Source organism: Apteryx mantelli, chromosome 6 (genome assembly GCF_036417845.1).
Source record: "Apteryx mantelli isolate bAptMan1 chromosome 6, bAptMan1.hap1, whole genome shotgun sequence".
NCBI lineage: Eukaryota > Metazoa > Chordata > Aves > Apterygiformes > Apterygidae > Apteryx > Apteryx mantelli.
The window spans coordinates 10,271,316-10,289,157 of NC_089983.1; the positions used below are offsets into that span (position 1 = coordinate 10,271,316).

General features: G+C 41.8%; 1 protein-coding gene across 2 annotated transcripts in view; it reads left to right on the top strand.

Annotated features, from left to right (window-relative positions):
• IKZF2 (IKAROS family zinc finger 2) overlaps positions 1 to 10,829 on the top strand; it is a 109,350-nt gene extending 98,521 nt beyond the window's left edge. For both annotated transcript variants that reach the window (XM_013952180.2, XM_013952181.2), the window contains exons 6-7: positions 3,888 to 4,031; positions 10,072 to 10,829. In XM_013952180.2, the coding sequence (XP_013807634.1) occupies positions 3,888 to 4,031; positions 10,072 to 10,796 (869 nt within the window). In that variant the 3' untranslated portion in view covers positions 10,797 to 10,829. The remainder of the gene's footprint in view (positions 1 to 3,887; positions 4,032 to 10,071) is intronic.
• Positions 10,830 to 17,842: the final 7,013 nt, after the last annotated feature.

The window sequence follows — 17,842 nt, forward strand, 5'->3', positions numbered from 1 at the left end:
AAGCCTTGAATTTCGAGTATCTTTGCCTTACCAATGGCTAGGTCACCTGACAAAAGCCACAAGGGGAAGCGAGAGGAGGGGACAGAGGGTTGGTTTCAGTGTGTGGGTAGGCATATCGAGCTTTCTGGCTGCCGGCCCCTCGGCCTCCTCTGCCAGGATGCCGGCTGCGTTGCTGAGCTGCCCCTCCTTGTGGCTGGCTCCCTCGCAGGCAGCTTGCTGCAAGAGAGCTCCGCTTTCGTTGCTGTCAGTTCTCAGCTGAGCAATTCTGGCCCTGGAGGTAGAAAGCAGTCCGCAAAGTTTTAGCTAGCAGCATTTTGGGGGTGACACAAGTGACAGTCACTGAATGCCAAGAACATGATCTTCGTAGAAAAGCATGGGGAGAAATGTTGAACACTAGCTCTGTTTTACACCAACTTACACGTTCTTCCCCATCTCCAAAAAGCAAAAACTCTAGGGGAATTCTTAAAATGGAGTGGAGAAGAATAGTCTTTTGGGAAGGAGGAGGAGGAGAACGGAGCTTAGCCCTAGGCTGCATGAGGCTCAAAGGCCGGCTCTGCATAAAACAGACAATGGGCTTGTGTCCTTCCTTCTTGCGTAGTTGCTTAAAACGTAGTTAAAATGCTGGTCCCAGGGGAGACTTCACACCAGGGTCCATGGGAATATTTCCTGTCATTTCTCCACACGCACACACGCTTACTTTTAAAATAGCAGTATTGCGAGCTTAGGAAAGGAAATTGAGGCTCATGGAGTAATACTAATTTATACCGGCCGAGACTTAGTGCAGTGTCTGTTGTCTGCACACCGAAATATTTATCAACAAAACACACACTGGCTGATTTTTTTTTTGACTTTTTTTCCCTATTCTTCTCTCAGTGGAATAGCATAATTTTTTTTAACAGTGTGTGTGATTTCTTATAAATAAAAAAAAGAAAAACTAAAAGCAGTTCTGAGGTGAGCTCTATGATTCAAAACCCAATGTCTTCAGAAAAAGACTTTGTTCTGAAGACCATCCAGGTTTGTGTACCAGGAGTTTGGACTCTGCAAGAATATTTGGAGTTGCAACTGAGGATCTTAGCAGTGTCGGAGATGGTGAACGTTTGTATGGGCACCAGTCCCACAGTCCACCCTACTGCTTGATGAAGAACATCGCTGAACGGAAACATACTCAAGCGTGGGCTTTTCATGCACTAGGCACTTGATTCCTAGAGTAATAAAACCTTCCTGAACTGAGAAAGTAGGTTCACTACGTAAAATAAGTTGCTAGTTGTAACATGTCGGCTGTTCTTCAGCAGCTCCTGCTACCCGAGCTAATGAAGTACAATGAAATACACGGAGCAAATGCGTGCACATGAGCCTCTACCACAAAGCAGCTGATTTGTGGTAACTTGTTTGTTGTGTCTGATCGGTTTGTTTTGGTTTTCCCCTTTTTTATTTTGTTTTTCCTCAAAAATGGTGCAGTCTGGGCTAGTTGACCTTTATTTGTATCTTTTTTAATTAGAAGCAAAACAAAAATTTTAGATGAAAATTTATGTATCTGGACTTGGCACTGTGATCCTTAGCTTAACTCTTCTAGTTTCCAAATTGTGACTTCTAACCTGTTTGGTCTCAATTTGCATGTGGTTTAAATCGTTTCACAAACTAGGCTATTTTCATCTCTCCCTTGTCCCTGGAAATCTGCATAACAAAAAATATTCTTGTAACTTGTTCCCATCGTAACACAAATACTGGAGTGATTCAATGATTCTTTTGCAAAAGAGCGATGCCCTGGATTATGGAGTTGAGTTCTGAGGAAAAAAGAACTTGTGGCATAAAAAAATGTAAAAGAAAATGCTTTTATTGGTGATAATTTTACTTTTAAAAGGAGTCCAAGCAGAATCTTTGCCTGACTTACAGAAGAGCAGATGTCTTTTTTAGCACTATTCATTTTTCATGAAAGAAAGGTTTCAAATTCCATCGAGGAAATTTTACACACATATGTCCAACAGTCGAATTAATTAATTATTATTTATTCTTCATAAGACATACAAATGTTGTATAATTTGGGCCTAATTAGGTGGCTGTGAAAGTGACTGAGAGGATTTCATCTGATTTTGTGGGCAGTATGAAGGCAGCGTGCCTTTAGCACTTCTTTGCAGGAGGCATTTAGAGCGCTCTGCACCTCACGTAGACACTCACGTAGAGAGCTGGCCCCTTGCAGTGAGGAGAGGTATTGCCAGTGAGCAGCAATCCAGGGTTTCACCCAGAGGATGCACGCATGTGCACGCATATGCACAATTTTTGTTAAGCCACAAGGACGGTTAGGCACAAGTTCCCAGTGAAAATCAGTGGACATAATCTTTTCCTGCTTACAAAATCTCCTCGATAAACACTTGAGGAGAACTAATGCAAATATCTTCGGAACAATCAAAGTACCTAAAAAACCTTAAAAATTCAGCCTTATCTATTTATAATATTCCAGACCTCCCAGTCTGCACTGGACATTAATTAGGTTACTGGAACACTGCATCCCATTTTGTTGCAATATTAGATTCATTTCATATTTATGCTTTTTCTTCCTCTTTATTTTCACTGATGCCAGCAGGACTGCCTTGTAAATGAGAAACCATTGTGTTTCTCAGGGGGAGCATCCTGTACAGATAAAAAAGCAGCAGAGTAAATCATTTTATAGCATATGGTAGATTCTAAGCCTCAAAGTACTCAGCTTCCCTAGCAGCAGAGGCACAAATGGAATCAAATGAATAAATTGCCATGTTTTCTTATTATGAATGTCTGAATTGAGAAATTCACCTGAGCAGATACTCTGTTTTGTAATTGCCTGGTATTTGCTCTTCCTTACTAGAAAGAGCACAAAGACAAGGCTTTTATCACCTCATTTTTCGTATATTATGTGCTAGCAAACAGCTGCATGTTTAAGAACTGGGAAGTGATTATTCCATATTAGGGCCTTGTAGGTAGTGAGGTTACATGGGAGGAACATGGGCTGCTGGTGCTCACTTACAACACGGTCTTAGGAGAAGATATCTGTGATGAGAAATTCCATGAAGCTCCTATGGTGAGAGATCAGGGGATGACTAGCAGGAGATGTGGGTTTCAGTCCTTCTCTCCTACCTCTGCTATACTACCTGTGACTTCACTGGAAGATTTACCTAATAAGCAGAATGTAATGGGACTCCCGCAGTTTACAAATTATAGCAGCTCTTTGCCAGATCATCCTAGTTTCTATTTCTCTGCTACCCATTCTTCCTACCAAGTAATTTTTAACATCTCTAGCATCCCATTAGTGCGCAGACACAAGTGGCTGATCCCTCTCAGGTTTCTCTTGCTACTTGCTAAAGATGAATGAGGGGCAATTAGACCATGCATTAAATTCATTGTTACAAGGCAGTTGGAAGAGCTACTTAGTTCACGTTTGAAATGCATTGGGAAAGATTCAGACTCTTGGTCTTATCCTCAGCATGGTACCACTGACTCTAAGTACGAAGTTATGTGAATACATGAAGAATGATAACCGTGAAGTTACACTGCCAACAGGTGACCATATTGAGGAGAGAACAATAGAAAATGGGCTCTACAGAGTGGTTTTTGGAAAGTGCCATGTACCCACATCTCTCTCCCTCTGACTGGGGATTTTGTATATTCAGAACAAAACAAATCCTTTAATAAATGCTTAAAGTTTGGCTTCTGCAAACTGAAATGGTCCCAAAGTGATGCATTTTGAAGATGTGGCTCTAATTGCTCAAAGGTGAATGTTACTTCATTGCCTATTGTGTTCACGCACCTTGCTTTATTTTGCATCGCACTTGTTAATGACAGTCAACAGGCCTCAAATGATTTGCATCATCTGTGTAGACCAAACTTGTCTGATACAATTTTTTGGTTTTATGTAGTACCTCCTATGGAAGATTGTAAGGAACAAGAGCCTGTGATGGACAACAATATTCCTCTGGTGCCTTTTGAGAGACCTGCTGTTATAGAGAAGCTGACAAGCAACATGGGAAAGCGTAAAAGTTCCACCCCGCAGAAGTTTGTGGGTAAGCTTGAGATACGCATTTTATTCTTAGTAGTATTAGGTGTAGGTTACTTGTAATTTGGGAATAATAACAAAAGACCAGGGGAAAAGTGTCATTCTGAGAATTTGGTTGTGATGGGGAGGGAAAGTAACTGAGATGGTTAAATCACAGCAAAAAAATCCTGAAAATAATTACAGTTTTGCCAACCATATACATTCAAAAGTGAGGACCTCCTAATCATGAAAATGGCTTAAAAAATCTGGAACTTTTTATTGTGCCTTAGAGTCATATTTTTTAACATTCTTCTGGCCTTAGAGGCTAACTTGTCATCTTTCCCTCTCCTCACCCAGCAAATAAAAACTCTCATCCCAGCAGGTAAAAAACAAGACTCATATAATTGTCTGATTCAACATGTGTGTGTGTTTAAAGAAAACAGCAAGAGGTATCTCAAGACTTGCAACTTGTATTAAAATCTTGAGAGTTGGCAACAACTGGTCTGATAATATTGGCATGTGGAAGTAAAATCATATAGCTCCTATTGAAAGGAGTGCTTGCTCCAAGTGCAGTGTTCTGCACAAGCTAAACTTCTTAATTCATGAATATAAAACAGCACTGGACCATTTTTGATTACCAGTTTCAGGATCTTGGGCCCAGAATTTGTGTTTTGGTTTGTGTCTAGACATCTTAGAATTGTTCAGCTTGCAACATGAGACGGTATGGGGAGTTTTACTTGTGCTGAGCTGTAGCTTAAAACTGTTCTTCACACTGATATAGAGGCCATGTGAAATTTAGGAGGGGAGCTGGGGCAGAGAATTATTTGGGGTAAGTGTATGCTGCTAGACTCTGAAGTCATGTAATGTCTGTTTTTCACACTCGCTGTCTGGGAGGACAGTGGTACAGATTTTAAGGCTGTTATATTCTCATCCTGTCTACTCTGAGGACACTCTTAGAGAGGTTAGAGGATTGCAAGCAATGAAGACAGTCATTTTGAAAAGCATTGCCCCTCAGCTAAATACAGATTCAGGTGAATTAGTTAAATCACTGCTGAAGGTGGTTTTAAACTAACCCACATGGTTTTGAATTGTACTAGACTAGCAGCATGCTGCATCTCACCTGGGGGACACTGACACATGGACCTGACTGTTCCCAGTCCTCTGACTGTTCCCAAATACCACTGCTGGGCTTCTTCCATGCGCTGGTCAACATTTTTTTCTTCTTTGATGTCCTTTCTTTCCTGCCTCCTTTTAAGCCAAGGTTAGGTCAGGAGCAATCCAACCCACGCCAAGAAGGTGAGAAAGCAGTAGTATTTTCTGTTGTCATTAGGCCTTCTGAGATAAAAGCTTAATTTTTATTCTGTTGTCTTTAAGAATTATCTGAAAGGCATTATTGTATAGCTGATGAGAACTAGAGAAAGTGTGCTCTGGTTTCGTTTACTGCCATGACAAACAGTTAAAGGCTTTTGGAGAGGGTGTAAAAGGGAGCTGAACCCTCTACTGACAAGCCAAATCCAACTATACAGGATCATAAACACGGCCCCCTCATAATAGACTTCTCCAGTACTGTCTCAGCAAGTGCTGTACTTCCTTGCAGGTTTTGATCAACAGTGAAATGGTTAGCCGTGCTGGCATTTAAATTGGTGTCCTTAGACCTCAGAACCCTTACAGCCTTGAAAGGAAGAAGAGCAGTCCACACCTCTTGCCTTTTCTTTCTTTTTTTTCTTTTTTTTTTCCCTCAAGTTGTCCACAGATTCTTATGTGCGTAAATTTTTTCTGCAATACCTCTTAAAGGTTTTCTTTGTAGGGGCTGGAGACTTTATCTGTGAGGGCTAGAGACCTCTCTCCCTTCCCCCTTAAGTTCTGGAGCACCCAAGCCTGCTCTCATAAGCAGTATTGTTTATCCATTATAAGCATACCTCACAACTGAGGCAGATGCATTTCTAGATGGGTTAAATTGATTTAATTTTTGGAAACAGCGGATGACGGATTTTCTTTTAGACCAGGAAGGTTATTTTACTTGTTCACTCCCATGTGATTGACCATATGTTGTTACTGTCTTTAAAGGTGAACTTACTGATCTGAAATCCTTGCATGAAATATGCTGTAGGAGATTATTATTCTCTTCAATAGGGTATACTTCACTGTAAGATGAAGCTGCTTCTTCTGTAGAAACAGCAGATCATTTTGACTATGCCTTTTTTCTGAGGTTAGGAATTTAGGTTTTCATGTGACGTGTAGCTTCTTATCCAGATCCACTTGTAGGGGAAAAAAGGAGTGTCTGTCTTATTTACTGTATCTTATTATTCTGCCTCTTCTACTCTTTCCTGGCATCACAATGTATGAGCTGAAAGACAGCAATGTCTCTCCTTTGGTGCCTTTCTTTTTTCACCATGACCTCACTTTTCTTCCCGTTTTCTCCCTGATGAAATAGTGTTCAACTCTATCAGGAAGAACTTGTAATGGTTCTCTTGCTTGCAGGAAAATTTCTTGTGCATACTGCAAGCATGGCACCTATCCAGAACAACTTAATGGTATTTATGAGAAGGTCATGTAAGCATCAGCTCAAATCTTTGCATGCTACATCTATCAATGCTTTACTGCTCTTTCTGATCAGCGATCTCCAAGGGACCTTTGTTATGGACCACAGTCTTTACTCTGGCTGAAATTTCAGAAGGAAGGGAACTAGCATACAGCAGATAGAGTAAATTTTTGAGTGAAAGAGAGCTTGGTTATATCTGTTGTTGAGGTACTAGTCTTACCAAGCCTGTTGAAATACTGGAGGCAGAAAATATAACTTATGATACACAGGAATGAACACTTCTTTTTGCCTCTTTCAGTAAAGAAAGAAGCAGACATTAGTGAAGCAACCAGCTTCACGCTGATCACATGATGTAAATTCACATATTTTCAGTTTGAATGTGGTACTCACTGTCACAGAGTGTCACTGAGGTTAAGAACTTGGCAGGATTCAAAGGAAGACATTTATGTGGCTTACGATAAGACCACGGTTGTTATAGTAAGAATTAAAATTATACAGGCATCTCAGAACAGATGAAAATCATCCTGTTACAAAGGTACAGTCAACTTCTAGTTAATGGGGGTCAAGAATAAAATTCAGCCAGTGGTAAATTCTGTAACTGCTTTCTGTAAGGTTGCCTGCATCTTTCTCTGAAGTGTCTGGCATTCCAGTTGCTGTAGATACTTGACAAGCTGGACTACAGGTATCACAGGACAGCACTGCCTGTGTTCTTTGATCCAGCTGCAAATACCTATTTGAGGGTTTTTTTGTTTTTATGGAATGCCGTATGATAAGCTGACCATGGTAGGGGAGTGCTGCTTCTTCCACTTCATTAATATATAGCAAGGATAAATGGAACTGAGAATAAACTTGAGTAGATGAGTGTGAAATATTTACTTATAGTTACACATTTGGCTAAAGAGGAGTTATTTAAAATTGAAAAACATGTCAAGCCAGGCTGGATTGGTTTGTTAATGTTTCTTCTGAGCTCTGTGATTTACGCAACCCCACACGCCATGTTATCATTTATTTTACTTTTGTATGTCACACTTCATTTTTAAGGCTCCAGCATCTTTGAAGCTGGTTCATAATTAAAGGAATGAATAATTCAGGTCACTGGCAATTTACTGTTTGCTGTACTCTACTCTCTGGTGGAGTCACTAAATGTGGAAGATAAAAGGAATCAAAATAAGGCCTGCATTGTTCATCCAAGTTTTCCACAGAGGATAGGTATTACTGATTGACCTGTCTAGCCTGCGAGGGACTGACAGTACATCTGAAGACTCGATTGGGCTCCCTTTCGGCAGATCTAGCTCCTTATTCAAACACAGGAACTATGTGCATGGCCAGAGTAGGTGACAGGGACACTTTTGTTTCTTTCTCCCGCCGTTCCAAAGACACCAGTTGCCTCCTGGAGCTCTTCTCCAGTCACACTCTGGCCCCAACTGCGAAGTCGCTGCTTGGTTTCAGGTGAGGATGGACCCACTGGCTGTTTCAGAGTCGTCCATCCTGGCAGGAGCAGGGGAGCCATCGCAGGTGGTGAGACTGCCAGCCTGAAGCTGGCCTAGCAGGAGCACTGGAAAGAGAATGTCCGATGGTGAGAACCATCCTGAAGTTGTGTTAGATTACAAAGACCATCACTGGAGTTTTGTTGTCTTCTTCCTTCCCTATTTTTCTCCGAATGTGTAGCAAAGGAACAGTTTTCTTTTCCATGTTAGGTGTTCTTTTGGTGAGCTGTACGCGTAACACAGCTGGCCGTAGGGAAATGTAGTGAGGTACATAAACACGATGTCTAATCAGAAGCACAGGAGCAGTACTGCTGAAGTGAGTAGGAATATTCACGTGCTTCACTTTAGACTTGCATTTAATTACCTTGCTAATCAGGGCTAAGTTCCTAAGCCAGAGTGATGCATGATCTCCAAGGATAACCTGATTGTTCCATGCGTAATGTAAAATTATTTCTCTCTTTATGCATCACATTATGATAAGCCACAGTAAGTGGAATGAATTATTTTAGTCAAAAATAAAATGCTGAATGATAGCTATGTTGAAATGTACTAATGCTATTTGGAAGAGATTTGGGATTACAGTTCTGTTTCTTTCTTATGTTGGTTTATACGCATTTCGTTCCAAGCAATGTTGGCAAAAGGTAATAGAAGATTTTTAAGTTACTGGATAGCCAAACCAATTTTATGTAGTGACTTCCTGAATTGATTAACTTACGGTACTGAAGAAAAGTTTTACATAGTGAGACAGCGAAAAGTAACAAAGACAATGAAACCCAACCAAAGTTATTTATCAGATTTTGTAAAGTCTGCTTCAAAAGAATTATAGTTAACTGATATTTGTGTGTATATACACATGTGAACATGTATATCTTTTATCTTACCCATATAGTTGTATATGCATAAGCTTTTCTATTTAAAAAGAAGAGTTATTGTATGAACTTTCCTTGTACTGACACCCTAAAGCCACCACTGGGAAAGCAGTGCCGCTAAGCTGAGCCCTGATGTAAGTAGCTGTAACTTCGTTAACTTCAGAGGAGATCTGTGATACTCAACGTGCCCAGTGACTAGCATAATTTACCAGTGTGTGGTTCTGGTTTTGCATATCTGTAATGCCATTGATTTTAAAAGCTTACGATGGTGTGAATTTGGATTCACATAGTGATGAATCAGCCAGCTTCCTCATCATTGTATGTTTACTTACCCTAAGTTCAAGGAAGTTGCTTTTGCCTTGCACCAAATTAAACTAAGCTATACATGTGGCTTCCCTATTCTGTTTTCATGCCTAAAGAGGCATTGGAAGTTTTGAGGGGTGTTTTTTGTTTTGGGGTTGTTTGTTTGTTTGTTTTTTACTCCAAGTAGTTGGGGTAAAGGTTTTTTTGAGGGGTGAAATACAAAAATTCAGTTTGAGCCTAAATGCAAGATATCGAGATCAGCCTTACAGTGCTGATGTTGCTTGCTTCAGTCTGTGGACGCATATAACCACTTTGTTTCTTGTGCTGGCTGAAGGATCTCTACCTCATGGCACTAAAGATGTGCTAGCTCCTTGTCTTATGGGCCCTGTATAACCTTTGCTTAGATTTCTCAGTACACAGACCTCTTGTAAGGTATGAAGCCACCTTGGGGAGCACGTGCAGTGCCACCTCCTTTAGTTTCAGAAGAGTATGTCCAGTGGTGCAAAATGACAGAGCTTTGTTGACCTCAGTGGTACAATCCTGTTTTCTACCAGTTGACATATATGTCCTCACTTGAGGCATGGGCAGTAATCAGGCACTGGAAGGTTTGGAGTTGTTCTGGAGTTCAGTGCAGCTGCATGCTTTACCTGGAATAAAAAGAGCTTTTAGTGAGGTTGCCATTTTGCCCATTTCAGGACAGGAACTTCATAGGAGGTCAGTGAATAAATAAAAGGAGGGTAACTTTGGACTCTGGAATGAATTTCACTCCAAGTTGGGGGGTTTCTGCGCTCCCCACCCTACCCCTTTACAGTGAAACCTTGGAGTGATAATACTGATTTTTCTCATTCATTTGCTCTTGTCCCTTAGGTGAAAAGCTCATGAGATTTGGCTATCCAGACATTCACTTTGATATGAACTTAACCTATGAGAAGGAGGCTGAGCTGATGCAGTCTCACATGATGGACCAAGCCATCAACAATGCAATCACCTACCTTGGAGCTGAGGCACTTCACCCCCTGATGCAGCACACACCAAGCACAATTGCAGAGGTGGCCCCGGTCATCAGCTCAGCTTATGCTCAGGTCTATCATCCTAACAGGATAGAAAGGCCCATTAGCAGGGAAACGGCTGACAGTCACGAGAACAACATGGATGGCCCTATCTCCCTCATCAGACCAAAGAGTCGAACCCAGGATAGAGAGGGCTCCCCCAGCAATAGCTGCCTGGATTCTACTGACTCAGAAAGCAGCCACGAAGACCGCCAGTCCTACCAAGGAAACTCTGCCTTAAATCCCAAGAGAAAGCCAAGCCCGGCTTATATGAAGGAGGACGCCAAGGCTTTGGATGCCACAAAAGCTTCTAAGGGCTCTTTAAAGGAAATCTACAAGGTCATCAATGGAGAAGGGGAGCAGATTAGGGCTTTCAAGTGTGAGCACTGTCGCGTTCTTTTCCTAGACCATGTCATGTACACCATCCACATGGGCTGCCATGGCTACCGGGACCCGCTAGAGTGCAACATCTGTGGCTACCGAAGCCAGGACCGCTATGAGTTCTCATCGCACATTGTCCGAGGGGAGCACACATTCCATTAGGCCTTCTCATCCAAAGGGGACTCTTATGAAGTAGAAAAAACTGCACATGAAGAAATACTGCACTTACAATCCCACTTTTCCTCAGACATTGATACACCTATTTTGTTGTTGTTGCTGTTGTTGTTGTTGCTGTTGTTTATTATTTGTAATTATTATTATTAACCTTATTTTTGTGGACCCAACCTCAGTTGCTCTGCCCAGCTTAAGAATGGAAAGAAGGAAGGGAAGGGATAAAAGAGGGGTTTTCTGTTGTTGTTGCTGTCACTTTTTGTTGAGTGACCTGACTTGCTTTTTGTGGGAATTGAAAGGCAGTCCGTTTCTGTCACAATTAGCTGTGTATCATGTCCTATTTTGGGATATTGCTCAACTCTGCTAGGTGCTTTCAAGTCGTGATGAGATGCCACTCCTTTATAATTTCAGACGAATAGGTAGAAACATTTCAGAGGAGAGCCTTTTTCCAATGTGTAGATACAGTGTGGGGTTTTGGTGGTTGGAGGAGAGTGGGGGGGACTTTATTCTACAGAATGAACAATTATTTTTAAAGCAAAAATGTTTTATGCTAGGGATTTAGGAGCACGAATCAAAGTCAATATTCCTTTCAAAACGACTTTCTAGGGTGAGCTGTTTTCCGGGGTTCAGTGTGTATTGCCCCTTGAGAATGTACAAAAATGTATGTCTAACACTGTACCACATAACAGCAGCTTAGTTTCATAAGTCTGAGAGCCTTCTGTGGTGAGTTTGAGGCTTTGTATTTTTATTTTCCTTAACTTATGAAGCACCTTTTTTGGAACTGTTGATTTGCTGTTACTCCATGCCTGTGTGTTGACTCACTGGCTTCTTAGAGACCCTTGGGAGCCTTACTTATTTAGTTGCACCCTATGTTTTAAGAAATAGCATTTACAAATAACGTTTTAACCTTGCTCCTAGGACAGTAAGTGGCCTACGAGTGGGTGAGAGAGTCTGTAGTTTACTCAAGAGGTTCTGCTGCTCTTCTAAAATAATTTGTTTTAAAATTGCAGATTTTAAAATGACAAAAGTACTAGTAGCAAAGTGTTCTTTAAATATAATTATATACCTATATATACCTATATAAATACTTTCTCGTTCTATTATCACAGTGTTAACCTCTTGGCAGCAGCCTAAACTAAGATTTGCAGCTGGGAAAACACTAGGAGCCAGATCGTCGGCCAGCGTTAATCCTCTTAGCTCCATTGAGTTTAATGGAACTATTCCAACTGCTTCAGCTACATCAGGATCCGAGCCTTGATCTTTTTTTCTCACGTTAACATTTTGTTTGCTAATTTGCTGATCCAGTGATTTCCTTTGGTTTTTAAATCATCAATTCTGCTTTAATTTAGGGATGGAAGTATGGATTGTGCTGGATATCCTTTGCTCTTGGAGAGCATGCAAGCCCTTCAAACAAACAGATTGCGTACAATCTCCCCAACTTCTTTAGAAAGTGATATATGAGATACAGATGCTGTGCTTTAATTTGGATTTATAGATATCATTTTTATTCATCATTTATTAATTTCACTGTAGGGAAAACAAACAAACAAAAAAACAAATTCCAGAGCAGTTTCTTGAACTACAGACTGGACAAGAAAAAAAAAATCTGTTTTGCTTCCTTTCTTTCTCTCCCAATAAATAACAAATCCAGCAACCAGTCAGCAGGTTGCAGGTTGCATCACTAAAAACTGAGCTTAAACCTATGTGACAGATTGCCACTGAAATCCAACTGTTTGTACGAATCACTATTGAATTTTGTTTGGCAACAAGAGCACAGCTTAAGAATGGAAAGATCTGCATGTGGCTTTAACCCCTTCCATGCGAGCAGTCTCCCTCTGCTTGGTGAGACCTTTTCAAAAGTATAAAGTTACAGAAGTGTAAAAAAGAGAGGAAGATCAGGCCATAATGAATTCCCATCTGCTCCCTTCAATCTGCGTACTCTATGCACATGCCAGTTTGCTGTTCGTTTTGAGGGTACTGTTTTTTTCTTCTTCTCTTCCTAGACCTGGAGCGTTTGAAAGTAGGAGCCGAGTGGTATTGATTGAAATCTTTTTATGGTGACGTTCTTGGCAGCTAGAACCTGTGTTTAGAAAGGATACAGTAGATCATGGCCAGATTACCTGATGACTGCTTCCCAGCACTGAAATGCTATTAAGTAGGAGCTGGTAAAGTCTTGCAGTAGCCTATTAATTATAATACAATATGGAGAGAAATGTCATCTTGTGTAATCTAAGAGCTATCAAGGCTGGGAATATATGGGCCTTGGAGAGACAGATTTAAAGACCTATTCCCAACATTGTTCTTAATGTCATTGGGTTCCTCCCCCTCCTTTCTTCTTCATCCAAATATAGAGGAATCTCAGGCCAATGAAGTGCTGCCATCTTCCAAACCATTCTGGTTTTCTTGTGCTTGGTGCAGTCAAAGGAGTTTGTTCAGAAGAAAAAGGGGAGATGCTGGAGGGCATCACTTTTACTCTGTGTGGCTGATTCGCTACAGCTATGAAGGTTGGCTTGGGAGATGGCTGGCCGTGTTCTGCATCATCCTGTATTTGGAAACCCAGAGACTGGGGTTTCCAATATGGCTCTAAAAAAAGTGGTTATGAATTCTACTAAGGCAGCAAGGATCTTTTTAAGAGCAGTGTGTGAAGGAAAAGATGCTGGGCCAGAACGTCACTAAGCTAGCATGGAGCTCTAAAAAGACACAAGCTTGAGCCAGGCAGAAAGGTGACCGGCAATCCCATTCAGTCTCTAAGGGACAAGAAACCATTCCCTGTGGCCAGGGGAAAGAATGAGGGCTATGGTTTCTTGGAATAGCTAGCACCAGGCAGCAAGTGTTTTAAAAAAATATGCCTGTGTCTGGGAAAGCACAAGAATAGGGGTAAGGCAGAGAATTTTTTGTGCATCCACAAATTAGTTGGCTCTAATGATACCCACAGTTTATTTGCATGCACTTTCATTCATTGATACCTCCTATAATCTATCTTCTGTAAATGTTTAAAAGATCAGACTTGGAGGCTCAGTGATTTTGTAGCTGGATTTAGTGAAGCTCAGCCTTTTTGTTCCAATAGTAGCACAGAAGATCTGTGTGTGATCTGTGCCACGTCCTGATATCACAGACAGAGAAGTGGGGAGGTAGTGGGCAGGTTCCTGGTATCACACAGGCACGCCGTTTTAGTTATCATCTTCCATAAACTGCATTTCTTGGAGAGCAGGAAGCTGAGGGGCCGCATTAATTTGTATCATCCAATCTGAACACTCACTGAAGTTTTTCATCCTAGAACTAGGGAAGGGGGAAAGATTAAATTCCAGTTCAAGTTCTGAACAAAGTTTTGGACTGACATTTATTTTAGTGTTTAATTCCTACTTGGTATTGCTGTGGAGAGGGAGGAGTTGAATAAGTCAGAAAGGTCCCAACTCTTAAATCAGAGGCCTGGTTGATGTAGGAGAAATTGTTGGAGGGCTTTGTATACATCAGTTTGCCCCTATAGAGAAGTGTGCAAAATTGGGGCCTCGGAGAATTTTTTTTTTTTCTTGCATGCTCTCTGCAGATTTCTAAGAAAAGCTCTTGAGTTTTGTCAAATTCATTAGTCATTCAAAGCGTACTAGGAATTTCAGCAGATAATCCTTGGCCTGCAGATCCATTTGTTCTAAGTATCTAGTGTTTGAAAGCGAACCTGGCTGATTTTTATTGGACTCTCTTGAATTCTTGAAATCGGGTTTCCAGTTAAAAACATACATTTGCAAATTTAGAATTGGCTTCCTGTGAGCATTCCCCATTTTCATTAAAAAAGCCATTTCTGCAAACATTCCTGCCAGTAAACCCTTTCACTTCATTTTATATCAAAAATGGTAAAATTCTGACGCAGTTTAAATTAGTACAAGCCTATTAATTTAAATAGAAGTGTGATTGCTTATTCTGCTCTTGATATGATCCATATTCTTGGAGCAAAGGGCATTATCTATATATCTGCTGCTATGGCCAATGAATTTTACAGCCACCTCTCTTTGCAATCAGTTAGGAATGCACATCAAATATATAGGGTTTTTCAGTAAAGCCAGCTCTTTGCTCAGTAATTTATGGGATTGAAACAATTTTATTCTCCTTAAAAAGCGCTTCCATCTATGAAGTGATGTGAAAGCTGTCTAGGCATGAACCTCTATTGGTCTGTATTAGAGAGAAAAATCTAACTAAATTTGTAAATCAGCCTGATATTTTTAATGATAGTAGTTTTTACGGTCTGAGGGCACAGCTCACAAAATAGCCGTGTAGAAATAAATGTATTTACTAAAGAGCAAAGAAATTCTCAATTTTAAGATTTTCCATATTTCCTTCCATTAACATGAGCTTTCCTAAATTTGGAGCGTCAAGCGGGAGTAGGCCAGGAATTAAACCAGATCCTTCAAAACTGGCCTTTAATAGGACATTATTACTGTTGTCTAGGTCCTGAGCTGGCATTTTTGTGTTTGAAAAAAAGCCCCATGGAAAGAAGCCACATTGAAAGAAGACTAGACACTCCTTCCTCCATAAAGGGACTTTGGAGATCGATCTAGGGAAAGGTGCTTATTTCAGCCAAGAACAGGAGTAGCAGTAATATGGTTCCTTCACTATTCAATATTCTTCTGTTTCAGCTCTTGCTGTGTATTATAATGATGGGGGAGAAGCGAGGTTACGCTGTTACCTGAGTAGCCTAAACTCAGTATGGAAGTTTAGGAGAAGTGAGATCAAATTGGCTTTGATGCAGTTTGCATCTTAGCTTGGTTTACTATCATTTAAGGAACAAAAACGGATGCTAGTAATGACCTGCAGTCTAGAGCAGCTGGAGATTTTGAGAAAGTATATTTATATATATGGTATCATATTGTTAGATATATATGCTTTATTGTATATGTGCCTTTTTCAAATGCATTTTGAAAGCTTGGGGAGTCATTCATGGTATCTTACCATACCCTTTCAGAATGCAAAACAAAAACAAACCAACCCAAAGTAAAAATCCCTGCTTGTATGGCGTAGCAAGGCAGCTCCTGCTTCCTTTCTGCACCCACTTTGGCAGCTTAAATGGGAGAGGAGACTGTCTTAGGTATTCAGCTATGAGATTTCCTGGAGTAAACTGGCTTAAAGAGTGGGAAGGGCTGAAAATTACCCTGGCAAAGTGCACTCCAGTTATCCAGCTAGAGCTGCTCTCAGAGCTGGTCCCAACCAACACAGAGTCATCCACGGCCCCATCTGTGTGCCTGTTGCCGAGACTTCCTGCAAAAGCCCCCAGCTGCACAGTACCCTTGAGAGCATCACGGCAGTGAATTCCTATTTTCTTACCCTTTGCGGCTTCAAGTAAAGCATGCTTGAAAATGGACTTTGCTGTGCATTTAATTTCCCGTTTAGGAACAGGAGCAGACTTTGCTGCCATTCTGCAAAAGTTTGCTTGGAGCTGGAAAAAGAGCAAAGCTCCTTGGGAGGTGGTTTGCAGATTGGACACTGACACTGCTGTTGTACTGGTCAATGAACTAGAGAGGAGAGAAACCCATCCGTAGAAGGTATCAGGGAATGCTTTTCTGTCTTAGGCCGGGAAGAGCTCGTTGTCCTGCATGGGGTTTATTAGCTGGAATGCTTTGGTGAAAAGCGCAGTAGTGTTTTGGTACTTGCCTGGTGGGTTGGTGGCCTAGTTTCACAGCTAGTTATTCGCCCTGCACGGATGCAGTGTCCAAGTCTCGTGCATGCCGGCATGGGCAGCTAGGCCTGTGCGCTTCCCGTCCTGCCAGGAACGCTGCTGCGCGTCTCCGCAGCGCTGGGTTCCCGAGCGGCCGACTCCGGTGGTCCGGGCCCCCGGCAGCCGCAGTGAGTATGCAGGAGGGCGAAGGGGGGCATGAGGTAGAAAAGAGGCAGAATTTGCTTCCTAGCAAATATATTCCCTTTTATCCCATTAGGAATTGTCCTGAAGTATAGGCCCAGAAGAGTATTACCGGTTTCTATTGTAGCCTAATGCAGCCGTGCCTGCAAGCGTGTGATTCCTGTCCTCCTCCTCCAGTGAGGTTCCGAAGGGAAAACAGGACAGTCACGAGGAGGTAACGGGCTGACAGTTCCCCATGCCACAGTCGTAATAATAGGCCGAGATAACAATAAATTTGGCGCCTATTTAAACGGCCTAGCTCTGCAGCTGGGGTTCCCGCAGCTGAGCATTCCTCGTTATTCCAGTTCGCTTGCAGCCTTTGGAAAGGTGGTTTTCAGTATGCTCACGTGGGTGTGCAGTTGGGAGCGTATCTCGCCATGCTCTCTCCTTCTGGGGAGCTTTTCCTTTACAGTACAAATCATGGGACCTAATGAATCCATGGACAGATATGACCATCTCTCTTTCAGCAAAGACTTACTATTACATTGCTGTAGTAAAATCTAATGTTATTTAAGACGATTGCAACAATACTGTGATGTATTTACTAGCAGTATGTGAAGTATTTTAAAGGTTTAATGATGATGAAGTGAATCGGATCATGTCTTGAGGGGAGTTGTATTATGTGTTTTCTGTCGGGAGCAAGGGTGGCGCTTGACCCAAAGCTTGCTGAAGACAGGCGATGCTTCCTTACTCAAGTACGCATTGGTTTTAGGCCCCTGCGCTGCAGCCCAGGAAAATACTTGAGCACATGGTTAGCCTCATGTCATCCCTTGGGTTTGATCTGGGAGCGCACAGAAGTTTTACCGTTAAGCATGTGCTTAATTATTGCTTCTGCTTGTTAGACGAGGGCCTTATTTGCTAATTCGTAAAGCACAGCAACTTTTCTTTTTTAGGTCTCGGTCATTAGTACTTGCTAGTGAGGTTCTGTGGTAAAAACGCAGTCGCTTCCGTCGGTGGGTTAGCCTTAATCCCTTCCGCGCGGCGGTACGTGGACGCTGGTGGACTGTGGTCCGTCTTAATCAAGCGCGGAGGGCGGAAGCCTCCTGCAAAGCATGGTGGAGAGCACGACTCCGCTGCTGGCGCAACGAGGGCAGTTTGCAGGAAACGGGGCCGTTGAGTTTTACCTCAAGTGACACAGGCTGCGCAAAGCTTC